This window comes from Siniperca chuatsi, linkage group LG6, assembly GCF_020085105.1.
Source record: "Siniperca chuatsi isolate FFG_IHB_CAS linkage group LG6, ASM2008510v1, whole genome shotgun sequence".
In the NCBI taxonomy this organism is placed as follows: Eukaryota; Metazoa; Chordata; class Actinopteri; order Centrarchiformes; family Sinipercidae; genus Siniperca; species Siniperca chuatsi.
The window spans coordinates 25,011,537-25,029,192 of NC_058047.1; the positions used below are offsets into that span (position 1 = coordinate 25,011,537).

The 17,656-nt window shown below is 39.7% G+C and overlaps 1 protein-coding gene across 2 annotated transcripts in view; it reads right to left on the reverse strand.

The window, feature by feature from the left end:
- LOC122878014 (gamma-aminobutyric acid receptor subunit gamma-3) overlaps window positions 1-11,981 on the reverse strand; it is a 68,593-nt gene extending 56,612 nt beyond the window's left edge. Inside the window, exons 1-2 of one of the 2 annotated variants that reach the window (XM_044200302.1) lie at window positions 11,618-11,981; window positions 11,216-11,358 (exon numbers count right to left, since the gene is read on the reverse strand). In XM_044200302.1, the coding sequence (XP_044056237.1) occupies window positions 11,216-11,358; window positions 11,618-11,670 (196 nt within the window). In that variant the 5' untranslated portion in view covers window positions 11,671-11,981. The remainder of the gene's footprint in view (window positions 1-11,215; window positions 11,359-11,617) is intronic. The other variant, XM_044200303.1, reaches the window with a different exon arrangement.
- Window positions 11,982-17,656: the final 5,675 nt, after the last annotated feature.

The following is a 17,656-nucleotide window of genomic DNA, read 5'->3' on the forward strand; positions in this document are numbered from 1 at the left end:
AAAAATTAGACTTGATAAATATAAACATACTCATTGTTAGTCAAAACTCTGACATACTATGTCAATATTATGAGTTACAAAGTCAAAATTATAAGATAAGTCAGAATTTTTTATTTATTTCATCATTTTGACTTACTGTCTTGTAATTATGACTTAGTAACTCAAAATTGTGACTTACTAACTTTTAATTTTGACTATCCGATCATTTTGACATGATAACTCAAAAGTTTGGCTTATTATCTCATAAACTGACTTTGTAAGTACAGATTATGGCTTCCTATCTCATAGTTTTGACTTACTATCTCATAATTCTGACTGAGTAAGTAAAACGTTTGACTTAGCATCTCAAAAGTTTGACTTACTGTGAGTATATTTACTTTTACCGTGCACACCATAATTTTTCATCTGCTTCTTTTCTTTTCCTGGCAGAAATGGTCTTCCGTACTAACGTGTAAGAATAAAATGTATCTATTATATTATATGTTACTTTATTTCCCTTGAATACTCTAACCTTTAAGAGCAAAGTAGAGTTATATCATTGTCTACTTTCTCAAACGTGGGACGTGTTTCTTGTCTGTCCCAATCTCTGGAGTAACTGGTCTCCACTGCTGCACATTTTTGTCTACTCATTAATCACATAAGCTAGCAGGAACTCCCGATGACATAACTACATGTGGGAAAGTCGCAGCCTATTCTTGGTTGGCGTCTATGTACTCTGAGCTGCAGCATAATGACTTATGGCATAAAGACTTAAATTTCTCCTCTCACTGTCCAGGCTCATTACTAAAAGAAATACCAAGGGCTCTGAAATATTCAAAAAGCAGAACAGATCACCTCCCTCCGGCTAACTGTACCACAGCCAATCATCTGTCACCCAGTAAGTAGCTAGATACCAAAGCTAGTTTAAGGAGGGCACATGAATGTGTGGGAAAATAACAGCAGCTGCAACAAAAAACTAGATATAAATCTTAGTGTATTTAACACATTTCCTCCGTATCTTCTTGCAAGTATAAATGGAGTAAGTCTGTCATTCTTTTTCCAAAAAAACAGGTGCAATAGCCTGTTGAGTGGCACTGTGGAGTGGTTCAAGTTTGGTTGGTCTATGAAATGTGAACTCCAAATCCAATTATTAGCATACTACAGAATGATGTTAACAAATAATGCCCTAGATATCATCATCAAATAGAAGAGACCTGTTGAGTCTTTGATACCCTGTCCATTCATTTCACAAACATGGGAGGGCATAATGCATTTTTAGGGGGCTAAGCACCAAAGGAACATTGGTACACTATTGTTTTTGTAAGCTTCTTGCTTTTTCTACAGTGAAAGTGTGTGGAAGCCTATTAAACAGAGTTTTGTATTTGCCCTGTTCAGAAACATCACTAATAGAAACATATCAGCAAATATTTCTCTGAGTTCCTCGGGTCAAGACAACTCCATCAAACATTGTGAGGTCAATTTTAGCTCATTTATTTGGCTGCCAATTTGACTGGTAACAAACGCATTTTTTACTACTTCTTCTACAAAATTGATCCAGTGTTAGCAGTGACGATACTGAAACAGTAAGTTAAGTACATCTATAATGCTTTTCTCCATCATGATCAAAATTTACTCAGTACAAGCCATCAGCCTCTCCATTATCCTGTTAGCTTAGCAGTGGTACAGGTAACAGTGATATATTAGAGCATTTTGAAGAAAATTGTGGTCTGCAGCGTGAGTGCTTTCAACATTGAGTTTTTGTTAACAGCATGAATTACTCTCATTACTTGAGTTAGCTTTTTACATGGGCACGGGACTAATGTACGGTGGCCGACAAAACACAAGCAAATTAAGAAAACATCTTCATTAACTTGACAACACATGAGCAGCACTTAGAAAACAAGCTGCAAATCCAAAAACGCGCTGCAAAAACACACAACACAACCAAATACAGAAACGCGCTGCAAACACAAAACAACAATGGAAGTGTTTCCAGAGGACACTAAAAATGTTTGTGACTTATGATTCTCTGTATCATCTGTTTATTGTTTTTCTGTTTTGTTTTGTACTGTTTCTCCACTTTGCGCATGCGTAGTCTGATCTGCAGCGTACACTTACCCTGCGGGAGCACACAGATTCAAAGATAAAATTTGTAAAGCATTTTTGAAACTGAAACGTAAATAAGGTAAATTTGAAGGAATTTGAAAAAAAATGTTGGAAAACTACTGTTAATCAGAGATAATAGCCAAGTTTATCAGTGTTGACAGACTGCAGCCTTTCTGCAACGTTTCCTGCGTTAAACCCACTGGTGAAATTTTTCGTACTCACATCGTTTTTAACTGTGGGAGTTTAGAGTTATCCTGTGATGCGCTATGAGGAGACAATAAAGCGCCTTGATTTGATATGCCTAGGTCGTACAGCGGCATCTTGTGACCACGGTCGTCAAAGCGGCTTCATTAGTTAAGATAATTTTGGGATGTCTTTCCAAAACATAGCTTGTCAACTTTTGGTGAATCAGTTCTATTTGTGACACACAAATAGAACTGATTCAAATAGAATTTATTCCTTACAAATCATTAAAATTACTGATAGAATTCCACTTTTTTGCTCTGCAAGATCTTGCGAGGTGCGTGCAGCGGTCAGGAATGTAACTGGTAAATTTCAACCTTGTGCATTATTTAAAAATTATTCCTCAATCTTCACACAACTCATTTGACTGTGACAGACTGAGCTTCAACATTTCTAGAACAAAACTCAGAAGGTTTTCTGCTTTCCCCCCGACATTGGAACATGCAGCTCTTATTAATTACTGTGAACTAAACATACAATGTGTAAGGCACATCACTCAATCACTGTCATCTACTGAGCTGAGTCTGACAGATCCTGACAGCATCTTTTGTAACCAACTTAGTTACTAGGTGATGGTCTACACAAAAGCCTCAGTCATTTTTCTGTGTGAAAGGTAGAGTTTGAAACAGGCACATTCTTATTTTCCTTTTTCGTGGTTGATGTTCTTCTGTTATGCCATGCTGCTTTGAAAGCCTATTATACTACTGAGATGGTGTCAGCTTTTAACTGCTTTTGTCTTGACATTATGCACAATGGAGAAAGAAAATACACAGCTGTTAATTATAAGGGGATTTTCTCAAAGTCCATCAGAGAGCTACACATGTACTCTTGGAACTGGAGCTGCATTGAGATAACTTTCCAGTTTATAATTTTAATCTTTCAGATTTTCATGAAATCAAACCCCATTTTTGATACTATTTATGGTCTGCATTTTTTAGCAGTATTAATTCAATGTATTTACATTCTGTAATTACCTCTCTATGGTAGTTTTTATTGTTAGTGGTGGAGTCCGCCATTCCTATGCTGGATTTCAATTGTCTACCTACGTACGAGAGATTTATAGGAAACGTTGCAGCATGTAATCCAGTGTTACTGTTTGTAATTTTAACTCACTGATATCAGCCCCGCTGTTAACTGTTAAATCTCCTAATGCCAACATTTCCAAATGCTGCTAGTTTACATTAAAAGCATTCAAACGATGAAACACAGGGCAGCTTTTATTGTGAAGCAGTCACAGAAAGGTCAGCTGTGACCCTGATACTTCATCAAAAATGCCTCTACAAAACAAGACATTGTCATTTTCGGTATTTTGCATTTTTAACATTAGGTTTAAAGTGAGTCTATTTAACTTTTGCTGAACAGCGGCCACAAATAACATTTGCAGGATCATGCTATATGCTAAAACCTAGCATAATAGTATATATATATAATTAAAAAAGATTCATTAAGTCAGTGAACTGACTCAGTAATGTCAGTTACACAGCAATATCTGTCTAAAGTTTGCTAACACTGGATAGCATTAGCTACAATAAACTGCTGGTCACACCAGGGCGTACTGAATTGAGTGAGAGTGTGTTTTATTGCTAACGAATTAAACTTCATTTTTAACACGAAGCAAGTGTTATTTATTTCTTCTTTCAAAAGTTACATAGTCTCGCTTTAAGATATGACACTAGGTGAAAATAATGAAGTCCAACTGAAAGTCACTTTTTTAAATATTCCTCTCTTGTAAACATTAACCATTAAATACCACTACAGGCAGACATGACATGAGACACTGCTCACACGTTCAGTTCAGTGTGGACTGTCTCTCAACATCACCAGCACAAGTATCACTTTACATTCAAGTCACATGGTGGAAATGCCCCTTGTTTAACCATGGGCCATTACAAGCTTTAAAAAGTCACATTCATTAATGCTCAAGAGGACAAGGTCAAATGACTTTCGTGCACCATCTGCCATCAAAGGGCCAGCATCACAACAAATGACTTTATAATTTACTTATCTGTGGTTTGCGGTCAGGGGAATTGAAAAAAAACGCTAATTGCCCACATCCTATTTATCATTGCTTCTTTGAAATTATCCATACAAGTTAATTTAATCAGCTTTGGCTGGGCAACCAAGGAGGAATACAGATGTGTGATACACAATAGAATAATAATTTACTGTGTGATTGAGTGTGTGTGTGTGTGTGTGTGTGTGAGGGTAAAAAAACTGAGAGAAAAAGAGAGGATCTGGTAGTCCCTAAAGTAGCTTAGTGAAAAGGTCACTGTGTTTAATACTCAGACACTTAGTTGCTACATCCAGTGGTTACCAGCTGAACAGTGTTGCATGCACAACATCCATAAAATGTGACATTTCTTCTCAATTCATGATGTTCACTGGTTTCCTGGATTACTTTATTACTCCTCCATTACATGTGCAACTATAAACATAGTATGCAGTTTCTATGACTCATATTTTCCAGCTTATACAGTGTGCTCAAATTTAAAAATGATTCATTATAAAGTTATAACTGGACAACTCCTTGGCATGTCCATACTTTTGTGCATACATAATGTTATGCACTGTTTCTTCTGTCTAGAAAACTTAAGTCATATTGACAGTAATAGTTTAAGTTAATTATTAATCAATAATCAATATTTTTATATTAACAATGGATCACGAGACTGCTTGTATGTGAAAGGGGTCGCCAGTTGTGACGAACCCAGAGATAATTATCACCAGACTCTGCAGTTCGCCGCAGCTTTATAGCATCTGTTAGCTAAGTGTTTTGGTTTTCTCATAGCGTCATCTTCTTCCACAGCTGTTTTCAGTGTAAAAGCTGTAAAAACCCACTGTTCACTACCTGCCCAGCTCGAAACAGCCGACCAAGGACGTGCACAAGGCCAGGCAAAAGTTGCACAAGCAACAGCCCGTTTGTCCTCTTCGGCTGAGCCGCACCGCTCTAAAGTTAGACCAAATAAAATCGCCATAGCATCCAAACTTTTATTACTTTTTGATAAGCATGCCTCCGCTGGACACAGAGATGGGGGGCCCTATGCCCCCTGTCATGTGACACTGTAGCATCAAAACTTGGTATTGTTACCGTTGTGTGCGGGCTCCAGTGAGTCTTTTGAAGTTGTGGAAATGAGTAGCAACCAATGGTATAAACAATGGGATGCCTTATGAATAAAAATCTCCACATATGCTTCCGAACGATGCACAACGTGTCCTTATATTATGTGATCACATGAACCAATCTTAGCTATCTAAGCTAGCTGGCTAACATATAGGCAGCAGACTAGATGCAAGATAACTCCTCAGTTATGCAGGCTGGAATGCTTGGAGATGGTAGGAAAGCACACACAAAAACTCCTCATAACTTGTCATACACGGGTCATATGAATAGCCTTATTATTATGGGGGCTAACGTTCTGATAACCCCCAAACTTCAACAGAAGTTATTTTTCTCTAAATTGTATAAATGTCTATAAAGTTTCTTTCTGACAAACGCTTTGTTAAAGCACTATAGAAATAAAATGGAATTGGACTGAAAAGAATAATAGCATTTTGCCTGGCACTGTCTTTATATTATTGTCTCTGGAAATTTCATAGACTGAAATGTTTATTATGGAAATCCAGAAATTCTGTGGTATTCTTTCATGGAGATATGAGTACAATCAAAACTTGGTTTTGGATGATACAGTGAAGTACATGAAATTTGGAATGACTCAAATTTGCAAAATCTACTTTTAAATTGTTACTTTACATGATGTACACAATATCAACTCATAATCATCTGAGTCCAAAGAGTTTCTGTTTGAAGTTTGAATATTGTGGTTTTCACTTTTTTGGTTTCAAAAATGTTTCCTCAAAGTTTGAATGCTTTACATAGCTTCTGCTGCCATTGTGCCATGTTGAAACGGTGTGATCACCTACAGGTACACGTCTTTTACAATCAGGGATAGATGGCAGTGTTAAGATCAAAATGCAAAATCATATTGCTGCTTAAACTAGTTACATTAAACTATATCTGCAATAATGTGTTAACTTAAACACAGTGTGCAGTTTTTTTTAGGGTTTTCAGGTTAGATCAACAGCCCCTCTAAAGGTCTGTCCACGTCCCTGCAGCCGAAAGTCACAGTTAGCTACTAGCTGGTGAACATAGCGGAGTAGCCAGACACACGAAGCTAATGCTGCTCTCTATCTGCTGGATGTGTAAATAAACAACTGTTTGCTAACACGTTAGCCACCTTAATATAAGTCAGCTTGTTTCCACTGCCCCCAAATGGCCAAAAACATTATTGCAGGTTTAAAGTGCTCAGAAAAAAACATCTACAATTCCACAACAACTGGGAAAACTCCATCTGCTGATGAAGATCAGGTGATATGATTGAAAGGACCAGATAAATAAACCTTGAGGTGAGATTATTTTGTCAACTGCTGTTGACAATACTGTTAATATTAAGATTACATTTTAGACACTACAAAGCTTTGCAAAACTTACATAGAATTTATTCTCTGTAATATATTATTCTCTTCCCGCAGGGCAGCTTGGTCGGTATTAGTATTCACTTTTGTCCTCTGTCACTTAAAGATTCACCCACTCAATGGCAAACACATGGCCAACGTAATGAAGAATACAGTCGAGAAGATGAAGAAGCTAATTTGCATGACATGGTTTATTTAAAAGTAATTGTGCAGCTGAGCATTCTGTGACTCTAAAAGATATCTGTTATTTTAGGTCATGGAGACCATCAGTGTGCAGGGATAGTGCATAGTCCCCTTTGTGTTTCCCTCTCTGAGTCTTTTTTTCATGTGAAGAGGCTACCAACTGATTTGTCAACATAAATGCTTGGGTGGAACATTGTCTGTATGTCAAAACGATGTTGCTGGAAAATCTTTAATTGATTACACTGACTTATGTTTGCATGCGCTAAAGGAGACAGAGGAGTTAAAGCATTGAAATAAAAGCACCTGAAAGTGTCCACTGGGTGATTGGAAGTACAAAAAACCTCAGATGCGTTCCATACGAAAAGAAAGCGAGAGGTTATGGTTATTTATTGGAGTCAAAGTGACACATGAAGAAACTGACACAGAGAAAATGGCACTTAGGATGTGAGAGAGAGCCATCAACTCTCACAGGACAGCATCAAAAGGTCTTTTCCACCGCTCAGTGTGTGAAGGCATCTACATCTGCCCCTCAGTGACATCCTGTGCACCAGAAATATTTGTTCTTTTCTGTTGCCTCTCTGTCAGGCCAAAATAACAGAGCTTACCTTACTTGTTAACAATAAATCAGGGGCAATACTGCTTGCCAAATTGCTGGCCAAAAACTTTACTGACCTGGGCCCCAGACCCTCAGGGACACAGAGAACGCTAGGTCCACTGTGTGGCATTTCCTGTGCGGTTATTTTATAAATCGCACATTTGCTTGGTGCTGTAATATGCACCACTCTAGCACAATATAAACTGAAATGATAATGGCCTTAAAGGAATAGTCAGATATGGGAAATACACTTATTCGCTTTCTTGCCGAGAGTTAGATGAGAAGATCGATACCACTCTTGTGTCTGTACGCTAGATATGTAGCTGGAGCAAGCAGGTGATTAGCTTAGCTTAGCATAAAAACTGGAAACAGCTAGTCTGACTCTTTATGTTAAGCTAAGATAATCACCTCCTGGCTCTAGCTATTTAGTACTCCGTACAATTTTGAGGGCCTTTCTTCTAAAGGGACCCTAGGTCAAAGTCTAACTTTAACACCATTATGCTCACAAGGTGCATATTTCTAAATAAATTTGTGTTTATTCAAATCACTACTTGACTGACACACGGAAAGCCTGACAGGGTAGTATTCCAGCATTGGAGTACTGCTTTTTTTCTGGGGTTCAAGGCAAAAGATAATGAAGCTGGCTTGTGAAGTCTGCCATGCTCTCTCTAGCTGATTCGCCTTAAAGGCAAAAAAGGGCAGTGGTGGCCTAAAGGTTAGAGAAGCAAGCTTGTGACCGGGAGGTCATCCCTTCAATCCCCAGACTGGCAGGATAAATCTGACAGCGCTTGCCCCTCCCTCATTACCACCACTGAGGTGCCCTTGAGCAAGGCCCTTAACCCCAACTGCTCCAGTGAAGCTGCTCAGTGGCCAGCAGATCAGACTGTGGTTGTACTGGGCAGCATCCAGGTGTGAATGTGTGTATACTGTGCGAATGTGATCTGGGTGTTCCTGCAAAAGAGAGGCTTCATCTCAGTCAAACTTCCCTGAACAGATGGTGTTCAGAAAGTGGGAAAAAAGGGGGGCATTTGGGTGTCCACAGCTCACATGTGCCCTGAGCTACCCTAGCAGCTTAAGCCAGTTCTGACTGTGCTATTATGCTGTGAAATATGTGTGAGTTACCCACTTTATTTTTTTCAGGTATAACTGTGCCATTGCAGCAACCTGCAATGTACAGGTATTTACATCACATATTATTTGTTACCTGCAATGACTGATTTCTAGGCCACTTGGGGACAAACACAACAATGACACATTAACACTTTGTGTTATTGATAAGGCGATATGTAAGCAAGCTGCTTATACATCCAGCTGACACGGAGCAACATTATCATTCATTTGGAGTTATGTTTCTAGCCACCTGGCGAATGTAAGTCCAATATTCACTCTCCTTTTATCTCTGTTTTTGGTCTCCACCAAAAATATCTGCCTCTTTAGCTGTTAAATGGTCCACTATGTTCACCAGTTAGTCACTAACTGTGTCTGCAGGGTTGGTGCTGAGCAGGTAGTGTACAGTGAGTTTATCAGAGAGCTGTTTTGCTGAAAACAACTGCCTGCTGTTGTCTGGAAACCACGCTAATGAGAGGGGTGAGAGTGAACCAAAACAATAATGTTGCGGGCTGGAATAACAAAAACGTTCATAGAGCTGAGGGGAACTGCAGAACTGGGTGATAATTCTCTGCAGGCTCATCACTACACATTATACATGGTCCATCTTACATATACTAACCTCTTAACAAAAACAAGTACAGAAGCAACAGTCATATTAAGATGAAGGGGTGAGTTTTCAAATACTGATGACACAATTCACAGAGGAAGTTAGCCAGATGCCAGCTGGTCTACCACTTCATCAGTGATAGACACTGCAGAATTTCTAAATGTATCAAGACATGATGAAAATCATGACAAGTGCTAAAGATAGACAAACTGCATTTGCAAAGAAGATTTGTGGTCACAAGTTGAAGCTGAGCATGTCTGAAGCAGTGCATCTATAATACAACAGGTTGTTGAAATCCTAAGTGTCAGCTGGGCATCTTCTTACAGTGACCATGTGTACTGTTACAATTCAGTTTCTCGGGTGGATGAAAACCTGACCTCCAGCTCCACTCTGAGCTATGGTAACTGTGGTCTGCAACCAATTTGTGCTTCATCAGTTTGATGGTTAGAAAATACCATAACCTAGTTTTTTTTGTTTGTTTGTTTGTTTTTTTTACCAAAAGAAAAAGCTACAAGTCCATCTCCATCTCGTTATGCATCCATTATAACTCATAAACCGTATGGCAGGGTATGACTGTCATACTCTGTCTTTATCCTGACACCAAAGACATTCCGAGAGGAAAGAGAGGCAGGGCCTGGTTAAAGGAAGTGAGTGTGAATGCCGGCTCTACATGACCAACAAACAACATATTCTCAGATCCTCTCACATTGTATATGACATGAGAAAATACAACAAGCACAAGAGTCTGTGAATAATAGAACTCCTCGTGTCTTTCTCCTGCACTCAAAGTTTCAACCTCCAAATGCAATTTATATTCATGAGGATATGCTGATGAGTAACATCTTGACCTTTGTTGCTGTAGGTCAGCAAGTAGCAAACAGCTGAAAAACTGGCGGATTTTCTTCTTGCTTGAAACCAACAACCAAGGATTGAAAAATGTAAAAATGTTAGATATGTCATACTGCACGTATTCCTCAAAAAATTAGTTTTTGCTATCCCCCTATTGAATTTGTTTTTCTTTTACCTCTTAAATGAGGTTTTTGTATCATTACATCAACTGTCCATAAGTGGGTCAAAAATGACCCTATATGGGTGTATATCTGAGTCAGGTATAGATTACATTTACTGTGGCCACACATCACTTGTCATTAGCATTACCACTCAGCAATGTTCCCTGGTAATTACTCAAAATTGTGTGTCCCTTATTGAAAAGTGTTACCACACATCCTAAGCTATTCTGGTATGGAAATACAATACAAATATTTATTTTGTGCACAATTATGAGGACGGCACATCTTTATTATTAACATAAACTACTGATTTTGAAAGTGATTTTGACTACTGATACTGGTTCAAATGACATATATGCTTCTAAGGGTTAGGTCTTAAATATAAAAGCACTCTGACTTTAAGCAGACAATGTCACAACCACATTACAAAAAGCACAAAGATGTTACCTTATCACCTCACTTCACCGCAGCTGTAATGCCTGACCATGTAAAGTATTATAACCATGCTTATGTGCCATAGGAATGCAGCTATAAGACATCTTAAAGCATTATTACATTGCATGATTTTTGCATAATCATATTGTATATATGGCATTTTTATAAAGTGTAGGCCCAGTTAATGATGACATATTTGTTGTACTTTAATTACAAGTGACTCTTAAGACTGACAGGCACTGCTCATTTATCAGATTATAATACCAACTGAATCTCCAGGTATACACAGGTCATTTCGAGGTGTGTGTGATTAGTTGTGCTCAATGCGGGCAGCAGTTATCAGTGCCAATTAAATAGCTGATTTACATCTATGAATGTCACGGATTAACAGTCTGCAGCTAGTTAGGTGCAAAATATCTTTTAGAATCTCTTTTGCCAAAACATGACAGTGGCTGAAACAAAAGTGTCAAATACCTCCGATGTCTGGTCGCAGTTTCTTATCATATTCTTTCAGTAAATTGTTGAGTATTTCCGTGGCGTCGGTTTCCTGTGATTTAGGAGCCAGCATTTGATTCACAGTGACATCCTCGTAGTCCTCGTACTCGATTGTTAGAGAGCTGTAAAGGTGAAATGAAAGAAGGCGATGCCATGTAGTGTGTTCTACAGATTGCATGCATATAAACATCATCTCAGTGTCATCGAGAGTTCTTCAGATAAACTTAGAGCTAAGCATAAAGTTGTCTTTAGGAAAATTAGTGACAAATATCTCCGCATTATGAGAGCATAAGTTTATCTTATCCAACGTCCCTGAACACAACACATTTTCCCCCACAGCTTTTTAGAGCTGTTTGAAAGAAAAGTAGCTACGCCACTTACCATGTATGAAGGACAGACAGGAGTAAGACATAAGCCAATAATTTGGATGGCATGTTTCTCGCAGGATGACAACAAGTAGAGATGTGTCAGATGATGGTGCGTGTCGGTGTCTGGACACGGTGGTCACAGCTGCTCAGAGGATAAAGCGAGGGAAAAGCTCCTCATAGTTTGTAATCTGACAGAAATTTCCGTCATTGTTAAAAATTAGGCGGTTTAAAAAAAAAATCCTTCCCCTCAGGCGTTTTTCAGACGAAGGAGCAGCTTCTCACTTGTAAGGTTGCAGATTGCGGACACTGCTGGTCTTACGCAGGTGCGCACACTCTGAATGCATCCTCTGAAAAGCCCCTAATTCATCCAAAACTCCTCTATGTGTAAATCTGCGTCACTCCACTTTCTTAGGGACTACTTTACAGTTCCCATTTGAACTGTTAACCCCCACCTTCTTCCTTCATAATTATTTGGGATATATGCCAAATAAAAATAAAACATGCCTTTGTGATTGGATCGAACTGGACTGGAATACTTTAGGAGAATATTTGAATTATACAGCCTATTATACTAGTAGACAAGGTATTAACTAAATCTGTAATATAAATTATATCCCAGTTACCAGTATTTGCAAGTCCTTCATGGTAAAAAAAAAGTTATTGTAAATATGCTTATTTTCTTTCTCTTGTTTTTAAAATGTTGTGATTACTGTTATTATATTATTATTTTCCATTGATTAATTAATTTATCTGTTTTGGTGATGCACCTGCAGTTTGAGCACATGGTGATGTGGACCTCTTTGGAGCTCTTGTTAGTTGCCACATATTAATTTGAAAGCTTCCATATCAAAGTGCTGCAAGAGCTCTTTTATAGCTGCCAAATTCTACTAATTGGCATGCAACCTAACACAGCATAAAGCCACCTTTGTACCAGTGTTTGTAATTGTAATTGAGGGCCCCTGTCCTGCTGTGTTTATATTGTCTATCTCCTACAGTAGCAGTGGTGTGCACAACCAGTGGTAGAGATTTAACACTTGAAGGAGTACTCCAGCAATTTAGTATTACATTTTCATAAAGTCTGGGGACTCACAAGAGACAAGTTTAAAAAAATAAATACAAAAGTCAAAACCTGAAGTGAGTGGCTGAGATATCCTGAGTTTTAGACATTAGTATGGGTCAAGCTCCCAAAACACAGAATCCTGCATTTCCCATAATGCAATTGGATAGTGCCTGCCTCCTAAATGCCCTCTTCTTTCAAACCCCACACCTCCAGTATATAATGCAGGCTTTCTGGTAAAGATTTTAAGTCTGAAGCCAAAGCCAATTTCACTAACAAAAGACCACGTCAATAAAGATATGGATTTAGAATAGTTTAATGTGTATTATGGATGGAGGAGAGCCAAGATGATGTAGGAGGGATGGATTGAGGGATGGGGGGTGAGGGTTGAGGGAGGAAGGGTGAGGGATGAGGGTATGAAGGGTGAGGGATGAAGGGGTAAAGGTAGAGAGATGAAGGGATGAGGGGAGGAGGGGTGAGTGGTGAACAGATAAGGGGAGGAATCAGGGTTGTGGACAGATGGATGGAGGAGTACGATGATAGACCAGAGCCAGCTGGTGGCGGGAAGATAGGAGGGAACCAGGGGAGTCAAGACTCTGAGTGGGGGAGCCGTCTCTTAATGTACTCTGATTCAGATAGAGCCCCAAAAAGAAACTTCAAATGGAAAGAAGTACGTGGATGTTTCTAATGTCACTCAGATCATTATGGATGAAGGTAAGGTGTGCTGGAGAAGGCCAGCGGCCAAGAATTTTGATGATGTGGTCAGGGATTTCCTGCCTGGAAGCAGTGGAGGCGGCTCCAATGCAGAAGGAATGACCTGAGTGTAGTTCGGGGGATATTCCAGTTCTGGATAGGATTTGGCTATCAACAGCAGTGAAACCGGAAGCGTGTGGCCAGCTCATCTGTCTCTGACACGAATGGAGGGTCTTGGGGGGAAGCTCGACTTGCTAGTCTTAAGTTTACGCAGTCATGTGTAGGTTTGTGTGGACTTGGTACGAGTTGAAAGAGGTAGATGGGTTGAGGTAGAACAGACTGGTTGGTCTAGCTGAAATTGAGGTGATAGAGTTGTTGGACGACTGGATGGAAATGTCAAACATAGTTGTGTTTCAAGATGGATATGTTTGAGGGTAGAAGCGGTGAACTCTGAGCAGCGCAGAAAGCTGAAGAATGCCAGAAGGAACATGGAATCTGAGACTTTGTCTGTGTACGGAGACAGGTAGCCTGTGTGAAGAGTTCTGATGCAGCGGGCAAGGAGGTCTGAATTGAGGGGCGAACGTTTTGGTGTGGGAGGTGGTTCAATCTTACAGAGGCCATTGATTAACATGCTGATGTGACTAGGACAGGGTGGGACACGGTGCCCCTGAGGACAGTTTTGCGAAGAAGTTAATTCCACTGATGCAGACCTGTATGGTGGAAGATTTAATCTTGAGAATGGAATGGGCGAATGTGATAAACTAGATTGGCGAGAGGATTCGGGAGGGATAGGATGAGGGTCCTGTACAGTGGGATGATTAGGTTCGAAGGGAGGGATGAAAGGGGGTCGAGGGGAGGGATGAAAAGGGTCAAGGGGAGGAATGAAAGGGGTCGATTGCATGGATATGAATGGGGGTTGATTAGAGTCGTGGCTAGGGTCGAGACTCAGGGTTGGGCATGTCTTGATGAGCTTCTGCTTCATAATCCCCCCCCCCCAGAAAATCCCTGACTTTGGCAGAGGTGGTGGTGGAACCAGAAGCGCGTAGCAACGCTGCCTGATTTGGCGGTGAAGAGCGGAAATTATGGAGAAGCGCAGTGGGCTAGTCTCTGGTTTAGGAAGGTTTGGATGGGTTCGAAAGGGCTCAGATAAGAGTTTAAATGGAGGAGGAAAATGGGGTGAGTGAGGCCGAGCTGGTTGGTTTTGCTTGGTTAAATTTGAGGGTATCTGGAGAGTGGATATAAATGTCAGTGGATGAGGTGGTGGTGAATTCCGAGCATCATAAAGAACCAAAGAGGAATATTGCTTCGAGGGTTAAGTCGATGGATGGGGATAAGTATCCTGCACAGAGAGTTTGGATGCAACGGATGAGGTCTGCTGACAGGGATAAGCATTTAGGTGCGAGCTTAGGTTCTTAGGAGTGCATTATAGCACAGAGACAGCACTGGTGAAAATTACACATAACCTTTTAATTGCATCAGACAATGGTCTCTGTACTTGTCTTGTTAGATCTTAGTGCTGCATTTGACACCATTGACCATCACATCCTATTACAGAGACTGAAACATTTAATTGGCATTAAAGAAACCGCATTAAGCTGGTTTAAATCCTATCTATCAGATTGATCTCAGTTTGTACATGTTAACGGTGAGGTTCTGTGCTTGGACCGATTCTATTCACCTTATATATGCTTCCTTTCGGCAATATTATTAAGAAACACATAAACTTTCATTGTTATGTGGATGATACCCAATTATATCTATTAATCAAGCCAGATGAAACTAATCAGTTAGCTAAACTTCAAGAATGCCTTAAGGACATAAAAACCTGGATGACCTGCAATTTTCTGATGTTAAACTATGACAAAACTGAAGTTATTGTACTTGGCCCCAAACACCTCAGAGACACATTATCAAAAGATATAGTTACTCTAGATGGCATTGTGCTGGCCTCCAGCACAACCGTAATTTTGGCGTTATCAAACTCCCACATGAAACAAACTTCAACGACTGCCTTCTTTCACCTATGTAACATTGCAAAAATCAGGCACATCCTCTCAAAATGATTTGTTACTTCTAGGCTGGATTACTGCAATTCCTTATTATCAGGTTGCCCAAATAAGTCCCTTAAGACTCTCCAGTTGATCCAGAATGCTGCGGCACATGTACTGACAAGAATTAGTAAGAGAAATCATATTTCTCCAATATTAGCTCCTCTGCACTGGCTCCCTGTAAAATGCTCAACAACTGCTACAATTGTTATTAATAGTCTTATTACTATTATTATCATTATTATTCCTATCACGTTCATTCCTATTATTGTTATTTTATTAGTATTGATATTACCACTACCATTACATTATTTTAATTTTAATATTCCAGGTGGAATTTGCATTGTGCTTCCCTCTCCCACAACCCCCATCTCTCTCTCTCTCTCTCTCTCTCTCTCTCTCAATCCAACATGGCAGCAGCAGATGGCCACCCACCTTTCAATCTGGTTCTGCCCGAGGTTTCTGCCTCTTGAAGGAAGTTTTTCCTTGCCACTGTCGCCAAGTGCTTGCTCATGGTAGGATTTGTTGGGTCTTTGTAAATAATATTATAAAGAGTATGGTCTAGACTTGCAAGGAAAAGTGCAATGAGATAACTTCTGTTATGAATTGGCACTATAAATAAAATTGAATTGAATTGAATTGGGACAGGGATGAGAGAAAATAGGAAAACACACAAGAAAAATCAGACACAGAGTGAGTGGGCACAAATGGTGATACGACCCGGGCTGAAGTAGTTGTAGTGGGCTGCGAAGTGACATCATTGGCGTGGAATGGGATTTGCCCTTCCTTGAGGGGGCACTTGAGGCAGATGACTATCCAGTCAGAGATGGTTGTGGCACGGGAAGGCGCTGAATCCGGGGGCTGCGAGTTGGCCGCTGTGGGTTGGGCGTTGAGTATCTGGCAGGTCGGAAGTCAGGCGTCTGGAAGAATGGGTCAGTGATGTCGGCTACAGCCTCTGTGTGAGTTCGGTATGACTCGAGTAATGTGTATGTCTAAGCCAAAACATATTGTCCTGAAAACTGAGTTGAAAGTGAAGTTAAGTAAGTAAGGGTAAGGTGTGCTTCAATACTTGTGCATGGAAATGGGATGTGTTCAAGGTGTGGTCTTTGTTCCCGAATCTAGTTCTTCATGTAACTCTAATGACATCACTATGAAATCATGCGGGTTATTTTTTCAAACTTTGGAAAGCTCTCTCCAGAGCTGAAAACTGAACTTCATGTGTAAAATCTGTGGAGTTCCCCTTTAAATATAAGTTGTTCTATCTTTAGAGACATGCACCAGAGAGAGAGAAGAGAAATGCAGTAAGTGTAGTGAAAATGGCAAGAAATAACACAAATGAGCACATGCTGTATATAAGGGTACCTTCAGTTAGTATTAGGAGGTATGAAGTGGTTCCCTCTCAGCAGTCCATATAAAGGGTCATTCAGAGGTTTTCTTCAGAGATTAATGTGACTGTCCCTTAGCTCTTCTTGGCTATCATGTCAAATGAATGGATAACTCTGGCTGAGCCTCTGTAAAGCACTTTCACAAGAACGAAACAACAATTTCTCCCTCTGTCGGCCTCTTGTGTTTTTCCTCTGACACTTAGGCCTACAAGAGATTCTTGACGGTTAGAAATGAACTGCTGAGATAAATAATCCCTCAATGACAGTCAGCTACCACAATATGGCTTAATTATAATTTCATGTGGTTTTGATGGTACCAAACAATGTGAATCATGTCTTTACAGCATCAAAGTAAGACTAATAACATATTCTCTTTCACCCTGACTTTAACATAAACCACAGCCACAGTAGCAGCAAGAGACTGTACACAGCTACAGGAAGTAGGCTCAATATGTTGTTTAACAGACAGTAGGATCCCCTGACATCGATCCTGTCTGCTGCGCTGCTGTTGTAGCTGCCTGCTGTCATCCTCTGCTGGTTTAAAACAGAAATGCAGGCAACGGAGAGTGAACAGTGGCGTAAACAGTACAAGATTTGCAGTGGTGGAAGAAGTAGATTTTTCAAAGTAGCAATACCACAGTGTAGAAATACTCTGTTACAAGAAAAATCATGCACTATAATTTAAAAATATAAGCATCGAAATATAATTTAAAGTACCAAAAGCAAAACTAGCTACTCATTCTGCAGAATGGCCCATTTCAGAATTATGTATATTATATTAATGGATTATGATTATTGATGCATTAATGTGTACATCACTTTAATATTGCAGCTGGTAAAGTTTTCATTTATTTAAATATATATATACC